We start from the raw sequence: 12,470 nt of genomic DNA on the forward strand, positions 1-12,470 counted from the left end.
AAGGGTATAGGATGTCAAACAGATCAACCAAAGGCCTGGTTAAAAAGGAACATTTTTGCCTGGCGCCTAAAGGTGTATAATGAAGGTGACAGGTTAACTTCCCTGGGGAGAGCATTCCACAGGCAGGGAGCCACTGCAGAGAAGGCCCTGTTCTTGCTTTGTCTCCCTCTGGACCTCTTGAGGAGGAGGCACACAAAGAAGGACCTCAGAAGATGATCTCAGAGTCAGGGTAGGTTCATATGGAAAGAGGCGGTCCGTGAAGAATTGCAGTCCTGAGCCGTTTAAGGCTTTATAGGTCAGAACCAGCACTTTGAATGGGGCCCGGAAACTAATTGGTAGCCAGTGCAGTCAGACCAGGATTGGTGTAATAAGCTCAAATCTAATATTAGGGCATGACCCCAAATTATTTGCAAGTACAGTGGTACCTCAGGTTAAAGTACTTAATTTGTTCTGGAGGTCCATTCTTAACCTGAAATGGTTCTTAACCTGAAGCACCACTTAGCTAATGGGTCCTCCCGCTGCCGCTGCGCCGCTGGAGCACAATTTCTGTTCTCATCCTGAAGCAAAGTTCTTAACCCAAGGTGCTATTTCTGGGTTAGCGGAATCTGTAACCTGAAGCATATGTAACCTGAAGGGTCTCTAACCCCAGGTACCACTGTACGAAACAAACAACAAAATCCTGCATCGAGCGCAAATGAAACCCATACTTCCTTATGGACTAGCCACTTGCCGTTGTTATTTATTTTAAACAAAAAGGGGAAAAACCACACACATTTTTCAGGTTCACAAATTCTGCACCTCTTTTGGCCCTATACGGCTCAGCGCTGCAGTTCTTCAAGATGGCTTCTTCCCATATGAACCAGCCCAGACCTGGCAGTCTTCATCAGAAGCCCTTCTCTTTGGCCCACCAAAAAGAGGCCACACAATAACAAGGTTTTGGGGGGCAACCTGCTTGGATACCGCAATGTCATTAGAAACCGCAAAGGAGATTGTGGCAAATATAAACACAATAAAAGCCAAGTATGAAATGTAAAGCCACTGTTATGGAAATGATTCTTCTTAACCATCTGCATTAGTCTAGCAGTATTTAAAAAAAAAAACTGTCAAGAAACATTTAGCAGGTAATGAAGATGCCTACAGAATTTCTGTTGGATTCAGTATAGCTGAGCAAATACCACCGAAGTTGGTATTTGATTTCCCCCCCAAAAAATTTCACAGTCGAGCTTGGTCTTAAAGATTCAGGTATCCTGGGCACAAGTTTTTCAGGGATTTGTAAATGAATACAAGGATCTTCAACCTGGCTCAATAGCTGTTAGGCCATGGATGCAGATGTTTTAACAGTGGTATCACATATTTCTTGGCCATCTGCTTCTCCCTCCCCACTCAGCAGCAGTCTAGCCACCACATTCTGCGTTAGCTGGAGTTTCCAGACCAGGCCCACTTGGCAAAACCAGGCCCAGATTGCGAAACTGCTCTAGGAATGGGGAAGGGAAATGGGTTTGAGACGTCACAGGTGCCAGCCAATCCATGCTATGCACAGCCCACTTCTACTATAATATATATTTTTTTTAATACCCCGCCCTTCCCGGTTTAAAAACCGGGCTCAGGGCGGCTAACAACAAATTTAAAACACTTAATTATAAAAGCAGCATAAAATACAGTATAAAAACATAAATAACAATAAAAATCAAAAATCAAAAATTAATTTAGGGGAAATAAGCATTAGATAATCCCCAGGGCTAGCTGGCTGAATTGGTCCTACTTGGGCCAGTGAGGAGGCCAGGGAAGAATTAACTGTGAGGTCTTAGAGCGGGTGATCTTCATAAAAGGGGAGGGAGAGGGAAGAGAAGGGAAATAAAAGATCAGGCTGAATTCAAATTAAAGGCCAGGCGGAACAGCTCTGTCTTACAGGCCTCATGAAAGGAGGTTAAATCCTGAAGGGCCCTAGTCTCATGGGACAGAGCATTCCACCAGGGCGGAGCCATCACTGAGAAGGCCCTGGCCCTGGTGGAGGATAGTCTGACTTCCTTAGGGTCCAGGACCTCTAAACTATGGTTATTCAGGGACCTTAAGGTCCTCTGCGGGGCAGACCAGGAGAGGCGGTCCCGTAGATACGAGGGCTCTAAGCCATGCTCAACAGTATTTGAAAAGAGTGGCATGAGAGGATATCCAGAGCCACCCCACCACTCAGGCTATGCCAGAAGAGGGACAACACAAAGGAATTCTCACCCCCAGTTTCGGTGCCTTCGTCGTCATCGTCTTCCTCCTCCCGCTTAGGTTCCCTGAAAAGCTGTTTTGCTTCAATACCCAACGGAGCTCCATCTGATTCCGGGAGACTGGCAGACACCTGGTGAAGCAGCACCTGAAAGCAGGCGGATTTAAGTCAGAATCCAAAGTAGGGCATTGGTCCATCTAGTTCAGTAGTGCTTGCACTGACTGGCAGCAGCTCTCCAGGGTTTCACATGGCCTCTCTCCCAGCCTTACCTGAAAATGTTGGGACTGAATGGAAACTGTGTCCATGCAAAACAGGTCCTCTACTGCTGAGCTGGGGCTCCCCTGCAAAGGACTAGGAACGGGCGAAGCTGTGTCATACTAAGGGAGACCATCTAACACAGTGTTGTCTACACTGACTGGCAGCAGTTCTCTACCATTTCAGGCAGGGGCCATTACCTGAAGGCTTAGGATTGAACCTGGGACCTTCTGCACGCAAATTACCGTACTTTTCGCTCTATAGGACGCACCAGACAATAAGACGCACCTAGTTTTGGGGGGGAGGAAACAAGGGGGGTGGAATTCTGAATCCCAGAAGCCAGAACAGCAAGAGGGATCTGGCTTCTGGGATAGCCGCTGAAGCCTCTCCCAGGCAGTGGGATGAAGGCTCCCCCTGCCTGGAAGAGGCTACGTGCGGGTAAGCTGCCCTCTGTACCTTCCCCCATCTCTCGCAAGAACCGCGTGCTCTTTAAAGGGCGCGCGGTTCTTGGGGGCTTTTCTGGGAGGTGGGGGAAGGGACAGAGTTGCGCGCTCTGTCCCTTCCCCCCTCTTCCCGCAAGAGCCGCACGAAGCCTCCGCAGGACAGCGGGGAGCCTTCGTCCCGCTGCCCTACGGAGGCTTTGCGGGGGGTATCCAAAAGCCAGGATAGCTAGAGGGAGCGCAGCTAAGCCCAAAGCTAGAACAGCGAGACGGAGCGCTGCGCAGCGTTCCCTCTCCCTCTTCTGGCTTAGCCGCGCAGCCTGCATTCGCTCCATGAGACGCACACACATTTCCCCTTACTTTTTAGGAGGGAAAAAGTGCGTCTTATAGAGCGAAATATACGGTAGGTGCCTGTCAGGGAACTGACATTGGAGCCAGAAGTGGAGGCAGGGCTCCCAAGCAATGCTGGAGAAGGGCCAAGCAAGGAGAGAGGGGACTCATCGGCTGGGGAAGGAAATCAGCGTAACACCAGGGATAAAGGGGGACGGATGGGGGAATCGGAAAGGGGGCTCCAGGACTCTTCGCTGGAGACCAGCGGGGAGAGCACGGGTCCTCCGCTACCCACACCCACCCTGCGCAGAAGACTTCCGCGCAGGGAAAGTAGGCGTAGACTTGGCGTCAAAGAACGTCTTTGCTGGAAGAAGTTCAAGAAACGCCCACTGACGGATTCTGCTAGCGACTGAACAGCCACGAAGTGAAGGGCTGTCCAGCCAGGAAAGGTTTAACCAGGCTACCTAGCCAGGAGTGGCGGCAACTTACGCACGAGCAACCCCATATAACCATTACAGTGCCCTACCACCACGCTAAGGTATCACTGGTTTCTCCCTCCCTCCCTCCTGATCTCGGCCTCACCTCTTTTCCTTGTCTCTCCTCCGCCTCTTCCCGCCTCAGGAGGAAATCCTCGGCCAGGGCCACCGCCTGGGAGCAGGTCTCTGGTGTGCCTTCCCTGACCCAGCTCTGGATCTCCAGAGGCAGGATGGCCAGGAACTGCTCCAGGATCAGCAGCTCCAGGATCTGACCCTTGGTGTTCCTCTCCGGCTTCAGCCAGTGCCGACAAAGTTCCCAGAGTTGCCGGCACGCCTCCCTTGGCCCTTCGGCCTCCTGGTAGAGGAAGGCCCGGAAACACTGGCGGTAGGCCTCTGCCTCCAGGGCATCCGACTCGCAAAAGGCCTCTTCCTTCACTGGCGCCCGTTCTCCATCGCGGCTCTCGTAGGCTTGCAGAGATGCTCTGTCAACATCTAGTCCAACAAGGAAGAAATATTTAGAAGTCGTACCTTGGTTTTTGAACAGCTTATGTCAGGGGACTGCCATCGGAACAGGGGAGGGAGGCAGAGGGGCCGTTGGGATACAGAGAGCCTCCAAAACTCCTGAGGAGCAGTTCCTCTTCCAGCGGTGGGGAAAGCCACACCTCCAGTGGAGAAGAGAGGGAAGGGGACGGCCAAGCGAGGAAAGGGCTCAAGGATGCTGCTGCAAAAATTTACCACTTGCCTGATAATAAATGTTGGAAATGTAAAGAAAATGAAGGTACTTTCTTCCACCTTTGGTGGACGTGCCCAAAGATTAAGGCGTTCTGGGAAATGATATATAATGAACTGAAAAAGGTATTTAAATATACCTTCCTGAAGAAACCAGAGGCCTTTCTCTTGGGTATTGTCGGCCAATTGGTGCCAAAGAAGGATAGAACATTCTTTATGTATGCTACAACAGCAGCAAGAAAACTCATCGCAAAGTATTGGAAGACACAAGGTCTACCCACCCTGGAAGAATGGCAGATGAAGGTGATAGACTATATGGGACTGGCAGAAATGACTGGCAGAATCCGAGACCAGGGGAGAGAGACAGCGGAAGAAGATTGGAAGAAATTTAAGGACTATCTTAAAAAATATTGCAAAATTAATGAATGTTAGAATGACGTTGGTTTAGAAATTATGTGGTTTCCAGCTGTAATGGATAAGTAATAAGAAAAGAAAAGCCAAAAATTAAATGAAAATTAAGGGAAAGGATTTGCTGAATTAATAAATTAGAAATTGGAATACAGAGAGGGGAGGTATGAGGAAGTCGGGGAAGTAAGTTACAAGAAAATAAGGGATTGAAATTATACTTGTTTTTCATTTTTGTCTGTTTGTATTATTGTTTTGTTTTGCTTTTATATAATTTTTGAAACTTTAATAAAAATCTTTTTAAAAAAAGAGAGAGAAGAGAGGGAAGGGGTCAGCCGAGCGAGGAAAGGGCTCAAGGATGCTGCTGAGAGCCCCAGGTGACCAGGAGGGACGCATGCCACTTCCGTAGCCCAGCTTGCACAGAGGGGTGAAAGACAAGGAGGGGAGGAGGAGGTTTGGGGTGCCTAAGTTCTTATGTTGGGGGAGAAGCCGGAAGGGGCCACTCCCGGATTCTGCAAGTGACTAAGACGGACATGAACTTTGTGGATCTGCACTGTAAATAGTTTGCACAATAAAACCTGTAAAAGACAGGTCGGAGTCCTGCCTGGTTACTCACGAGCAACCACCACCAGCATCTGACAGCTTAGTTCTCAAACATTTTGGCTCCCTAACGCCGCAACTCTGGAAGTGACGGTTCCAGTTTGCGAACTATTTTTGGGAGCCGGATGTTCGATGGGGCTTCCGATTGGCTGCAGGAGCTTGCGTTCGACTTCCAAGGTACGGCTGTATTTGTTAGCTGTTATTCCAGCCCCAATAAGTAGACCCGTACGGCAGGCACTTGTTTATCTGGAAACCTGTCAAAATGGAAGTTTCCGGAAAGGGCAGAGAGCGGGGACACATCGTATCTTGACAATAATGCTGCTCCACAGAACAGGGGCATCCACGCTAAAAGCCCCGCGTCACAGTGGAAAAACTTTCTGAGACCTTTGGGTGTCGGAAGGGGAAGCTGCCCCACAGATCAGAGTGATCTGCTTTGTAGATAAAACAGCAGTACGGGGGCGGGGCGGGGGCTGGACTAGATGACCCCTGGGGTCCCTTCCAACTCTACAATCCTATGACTGCCAAGACCATATAACACCAGTCCTGAAAGACCTACACTGGCTCCCAGTACGTTTCCAAGTACAATTCCAAGTGTTGGTGCTGACCTTTAAAGCCCTAAACAGTCTCACACCAGTATACCTGAAGGAGCGTCTCCACCCGCATTGTTCAGCCTGGACACTGAGGTCCAGCGCTGAGGGCCTTCTGGTGGTTTCCTCATTGCGAGAAGCCAAGTTACAGGGAACCAGGCATAGGGCCTTCTCGGTAGTGGCACCCACCCTGTGGAGCGCCCTCCCACCAGATGTCAAAGAGAAGAACATTTTTAGAAGACATCTGAAGGTAGCCCTGTTTAGGAAAGCTTTTAATGTTTAATAGGTTATTGTATTTTAGTGTTCTGTTGGAAGCCGCCCAGAGTGGCTGGGGAAACCCAGCCTAGGTGGGGTATAAATAATAAATTATTATTATTATTATTATTATTATTATTATTATTATTATTATTATTATTATTATTAAACTGGGCACTTACCGGTAGTATACATCTGCTCGGAATCCCTTTTGAGGCCTGGAGCGCACACTGCCTGTTGCTTTTTCCCAGCCCCCTCAATGGGAGCGTCTGCCTCGTCCCACGGCGCGTCCGGGTTTCCGAGCCTCCCATCAGAGATCTGCACGACCGTCAAGAACTCGGGCGACCCCCAACCTTCGTCGGGCTCCTGCTTCACCCGGCACTGTATCCCCGCGGACTGGAGCAGAAAGCTCTGAGAGGGCGGCTCCATCATGCTCAACGGCCCTTTCGTCCTGACAACAAATCGAGAACAGGGCTGTGATGACGAAGGAAACATTCCGAAATTTGAGAAAGTAAGAAGCTTTGAATCCAAGCTTTGTTTTCCGAAACGTTCAGATTTCTGAAAATGAGTTAGTGACAATCCTGCAGCACAATCCTATGCATGTTAGGCCTGAGATGTATAAAATTATGATGCACTGTGAGGAGGTTTCTCCCCTCTCTTAGAGAACAACGGAACCCAACAGGATCAACCGATGAAGCTGAATGGTGAGAAATTCAGGACGAAAAGTATTTAATGTTTGATGTTTTATCGTGTTTCTAATTTTCTGTTGGGAGCCACGCAGAGTGGCAGGGTATAAATAATAAATTGTTGTTGTTGTTACCATTCCTGCATTGCAGGGGATATGATGAACCTCAGGCTCCTTTTCAGCTCTACAATTGTATGATTCTATGATTCTATGACATCTTAGGGACGTGGGTGGCGCTGTGGGTTAAACCACAGAGCCTAGGACTTGCCAATCAGAAGGTTGGCAGCTCCCATTGCTCAGTCCCTGCTCCTGCCCACCTAGCAGTCTGAAAGCACTTCGAAGTGCAAGTAGATAAATAGGTACCACTCCGGTGGGAAGGTAAACAGTGTTTCCGTGCGCTGCTCTGGTTCACCAGAAGCGGCTTAGTCATGCTGGCCACATGACCCAGAAGCTGAACGCCGGCTCCCTCGGCCAATAAAGAGAGATGAGCACCGCAACCCCAGAGTCGGCCACGACTGGACCTAACGTTCAGGGGTTCCTTTACCTTTATGACATCTTTACAAAGGAAGTATGCCTACTAGTCAGAATGGCAACGCTGACCCTCCACTCCAAGTGGTAGTAATTGCTTCTGAATAATGGCTCCTGGGAATTTCGGGCAGGAAGAGCTGTGCTGTTGCATTCAGGTCTTCCTTGTTTCCTCCAAGGACTCATCCACACCTCCGCTTGTGCCTACAAACCACGAGACTGATAATTGCCAGTAGGGGGGGGTAGCCCCTTAGAATTGCAGAGTTGGAAGGTACCCCTGAGGGTCATCTAGTCCAACCTCCTGCAATGCAGGAATCTTTTGCCCAACGTGGGACTCAAACCCATGACCCGGAGATTAAGTTTCCTGCAACAACCACAACAACAATTTATTTATACCCCACCCATTTGGCTGGGTTTCCCCAACCACTCTGGGCAGCTCACAACAGAATATTAAAAACACGACACAACATCAAACATTAAGAACTTCCCTAAACAAGACTGCCTTCAGATGTCTTCTAAAAGTCAGATAGTTGTTTATTTCCTTGACATTTGGTGGGAGGTGTTCCACAATGCGGGCACCACTACCAAGAAGGCCCTCTGCTTGGTTAACTGTAACTTCACTTCTTGCAGGGAGGGAACAGCCAGAAGGCCCTTGGAGCTGGACCTCAGTGTCTGGGTGAACGATGGGGGTGGAGACGCTCCTTCAGGTATACTGGGCTGAGGCTGTTTAGGGTGGGGGTCAGCAAACTTTTTCAGCAGGGGGTCGGTCGAGTGTCCCTCAGACTTTGTGGGGGGGGCGGACTATATTATGTTAAAAAACAATTATGAACAAATTCCTATGCCCCACAAATAACCCAGAGATGCATTTTAAATAAAAGGACACATTCTACTCATGTAAAAACACACTGATGGTTTAGGGCATTAAAGGTCAGCACCAACACTTTGAATTGTGCACGGAAACAGACTGGGAGCCAATGTAGGTCTTTCAGGACCGGTGTTATATGGTCTCGGCGGCCGCTCCCAGTCACCAGTCTAGCTGCCGCATTCTGGATTAGTTGTAGTTTCCGGGTCACCTTCAAAGGTAGCCCCACGTAGAGCGCATTGCAGTAGTCCAAGCGGGAGATAACTAGAGCATGCACGACTCTGGCGAGACAGTCCGCAGGCAGGTAGGGTCTCAGCCTGCAAACCGGATGGAGCTGGTAGACAGCTGCCCTGGACACAGAACTGACCTGCACCTCCATGGACAGCTGTGAGTCCAAAATGACTCCCAGGCTGCGCACCTGGTCATTCAGGGGCACAGTTACCCCATTCAGGACCAGGTAGCCCCCCATACCTGCCTGCCCCCTGTCCCCCCAAATAGTACGACTGAGCTTTCCTCACTGAGCTATCCTCATACCTCCACCCTTCCTCCACCTTCTTCATCATTTTAGACTCGCTCACACATTACACTAAAGGCAGGTACATGTTGCCTCTACACGTGTGTTTGCATGTAAGAGATCATACATGTCGATTTGTATACTTTAATAATAATAATAATAATAATAATAATAATAATAATAATAATAATAATAATATTTTATTTATATCCCGCCCTCCCCAGCCAAGGCCGGGCTCAGGGCAGCTAACACTTTAACTGCGCTGCTTGCACATACATGTGGATAAGTGGACAATATCTTCCATTGGTGTACACAAGCGCGCAGATTGTACACTGCTTTAATGTAATGTGTGAACGTCATAAACCTGCATCTCCAAAAAGGCCCCAGGTTGCATCTTGCAAAGAATGTATAACTGGCTTTTCAAACTTTCATTCATTTCTTTAAATACAGGGTTCTAAAACGCCCATCTGAACATTTTAAAATACACGTGCAAAACAACCGGCGAGAAATAATCAAATTGATCCGAAACCCAGCACAGCGTTTCAGGACAAGGAGAGAGCGGATTTCCAAAAGATGGAATGCAAACCTCAAATCTGATGGGAGGGCAGCCAAGGGAATTCAATTCAGGCTGTTGGTTCAAAAAAATCAAAAGGCCTGCAAGGTTGTTCTAGAAGCTAGGGAGGCTGCAGATCTTCCTCGTAAATAACAATACTAATAATAAATTATCCGGGGGCCCCAACCCAACACCTCCAGCCTTGCAAATCGCTCATCAGCTCCTGCAAAATGCAAAATATAGGTCTATAGATATGTGCATAGCTACCTGCCTCTCTCACCGCCTCTGCTGTTCCTGAGTCGCTATTTGGAAAAAGGAAAAAAAAAAGGAAATCCAAAATACATGCACACACGCAAATACGCCCCCCTCCCCAATGCACACACACAAAAAGAAGGCTGGGCAGGAAGTAACAGCCTGCTCTGTCTGAGAGCCCCCACTCCTCCCCCAATTTCTGGGCCCCTCTAGGAATCTCAGCTCGGATGTTTAACCCTTCCATTCCTGCTGGAAACGCAGGTCCGTGCTGAGCTGCTCAGAGATTGCCACCTTTCCTGTTTCCCCCTTCTGGCAGGGCTCCTGTGCTTTCGGCAGGGGTGTTGCCAGCTTGCTCGCCGCTTCCTGCTCCTGTGCATTTAGCAGATGAGCCAGGTGACAACAGGGTGGCCCAATTTCCTTTCCTTCTTCCCCTGCTCCTTGGCAGATGGGAAGGTTGCCAAATGTTTTTCCCTGCTCCTGTGCATTTAGCAGCTGCCTCGCGTTCGGTTATTGCGATCGTTGTTGTTTGGTTAACATTATCATCCTCCTCCTCATTAATTATTATTATTATTATTATTATTATTATTATTATTATTATTATTATTAAAATATTATTTATACCCCACCCATCTGGCTGGGCTTCCCCAGCCACTCTGGGCAGCTTCCAATAAAATATTAAAATACCGTAATACATCAAGCATTAAAAGCTTCCCTAAACAGGGCTGCCTTCAGAGGTCTTCTAAAAGTCTGGTAGTTGTTGTTCTCTTTGACATCTGGTGGGAGGGCGTTCCATAGGGCAGGCGCCACTACCAAGAAGGCCCTCTGCCTGGTTCCCTGTAACTTGGCTTCTCGCAGTGAGGGAACCGCCAGAAGGCCCTCAGAGCTGGACCTTGATCTCACCTCCATCCTTCTTCCCCACAGAACGTCTCAGCCTCAAGTACATGCAGCTGTCATGCTCTACTCCTGCACTACTGCCTTCTTGTTCCTAGTACATGTGTACTGTATCACCGTGCCCCTATATGCCATATTCATTCTGCCATACCCACTGAAGGGCGGGTGATGGCTGCTCTGTCACCTGAGCCATTAAGAGTGTGCGTGAACATTCCATGATGTCAGAGCAGGGCAGCCAATGGGTGCACCGGTCTCACAAGCTGACAAGTGACAATGCATGCCTACCCGGTTGTTGTTGGCATCTGTCTGTCTCAAGAGGCAATGCAGTGTGCATCTGGGGGTGGAGCCAAACCGCTGCAATAGCAGTGGCAAAGTGAGGTCCTGGGCTGGCCAGACGACACAACCCCCCTCTCGGCCTTACTGATATGGTCCAAAGGAAACCAGAGCAGTAAATTTGGCACCAGCTTGGCTGCAGTTGCCAGAAGGAGGGGTACAAGGTGCCATCCAGCCGCCTTAGGGATTCAACTCTGAATTAGTGTTGGGTTATATAATAATAAAAGGGATGCGGGTGGCGCTGTGGGTTAAACCACAGAGCCTAGGACTTGCCGATCAGAAGGTTGGCGGTTCGAATCCCCGCAACGGGTTGAGCTCCTGTTGCTCAGTCCCTGCTCCTGCCAACCTAGCAGTTCGAAAGCACGTCAAAGTGCAAGTAGATAAATAGGAACCACTCTGGCGGGAAGGTAAACGGTGTTTCCGTGCGCTGCTCTGGTTCGCCAGAAGCGGCTTAGTCTTGCTGGCCACATGACCCGGAAGCTGTACGCCGGCTCCCTCGGCCAATAAAGCGAGACGAGTGCCGCAACCCCAGTCGGCCACAACTGGACCTAAAGGTCAGGGGTCCCTTTACCTTTACTGTCGAGTTGCAGCTCGGCATTCAAGGAAAAATCAGTCTCACACCATAATAGGTTCCGAAATATGGCAGCTCTTAGGGCTCATGCAGCACAGCTTTTATTGTGTGAAATCAGAAAGATACAAAGTACAAGCCAAGCAATTTGTTCTAGCAAGCAGATAAGAACCTTCGCACTAGACCATGCGAGCATCAGGCCATGCCACGTTAGCCAATCATATAGGACATCACGAGCTGTCCACGCGCTGTTCATGTTCCAAGGATGCTTCTAGCTATGAAATCACCCTATAACAATAAGAACTTTGCTCATGCTCTCATGTACAAGCAATCATTTTCCCACATATCCCCTTTTCTTGTTTATATTATTAGAGGAAAAGAGGGACCATTAGTCCAAATCGTACACTTCATTGCCTAAGCGTCTACACGTCTACACTTTGCAACATAAATTCCTCTTGTAACCCCTGTGGTGGGCCGTGGTCGGTACCACCATGCAGTGCATTGGGAAATCAAAGAGGGTATGCATTGAATGCAACAACACACCATAATAAAACCAACAATACATGCAATTACAATCAATAATACTTTTCTTAACCACAATCCATTAGGTAACCAAGAAGACAACCACTCCCATGGATCAAAACCTTCAGGTGGATTTAAAGGATTATGGGCTATCATTTGTTCCATATGATTAATAGTAGCAGAGATATTGGTCGATTGATCAGTTATATACATGCAGCAATGAGAATGAATTAAGGCACAAATTCCACCTTTAGAAGCAAGGATCACATCTAAAGCATAACGATGTTGAAGAACTACATTTCTTATTTCTGATATTTCTTTGTTAATCATTTTTAAAGCCAAAATGGTGGAATTAAACAAATTTTCTGTCCAGTTTGCCAATTTATGCAAATCACGGTAATTCATGGCTGCACCTAAAGAAGGCAGAAGGGACCTAGAGATGGCCGTCCCTGTATATTGAGAAATAGGTGATA

The 12,470-nt window shown here is 48.4% G+C and overlaps 1 protein-coding gene across 4 annotated transcripts in view; it reads right to left on the bottom strand.

Annotated features, from left to right (window-relative positions):
- LOC309364505 (uncharacterized protein) overlaps positions 1-10,198 on the bottom strand; it is a 28,244-nt gene extending 18,046 nt beyond the window's left edge. For 2 of the 4 annotated variants that reach the window (XR_014165851.1, XM_081901957.1), the window contains exons 1-4: positions 9,699-10,198; positions 6,475-6,743; positions 3,823-4,208; positions 2,230-2,362 (exon numbers count right to left, since the gene is read on the bottom strand). Coding sequence is in view for 3 of the 4 variants with exons in the window: in XM_081901957.1 (XP_081758083.1) it covers positions 2,230-2,362; positions 3,823-4,208; positions 6,475-6,724 (769 nt within the window). In the remaining variant the exon portion in view is untranslated. The other 2 variants (XM_081901958.1, XM_081901959.1) reach the window with 2 other exon arrangements.
- Positions 10,199-12,470: the final 2,272 nt, after the last annotated feature.

Source organism: Podarcis melisellensis (assembly GCF_964234715.1).
Source record: "Podarcis melisellensis genome assembly, chromosome: 2".
In the NCBI taxonomy this organism is placed as follows: domain Eukaryota; kingdom Metazoa; phylum Chordata; class Lepidosauria; order Squamata; family Lacertidae; genus Podarcis; species Podarcis melisellensis.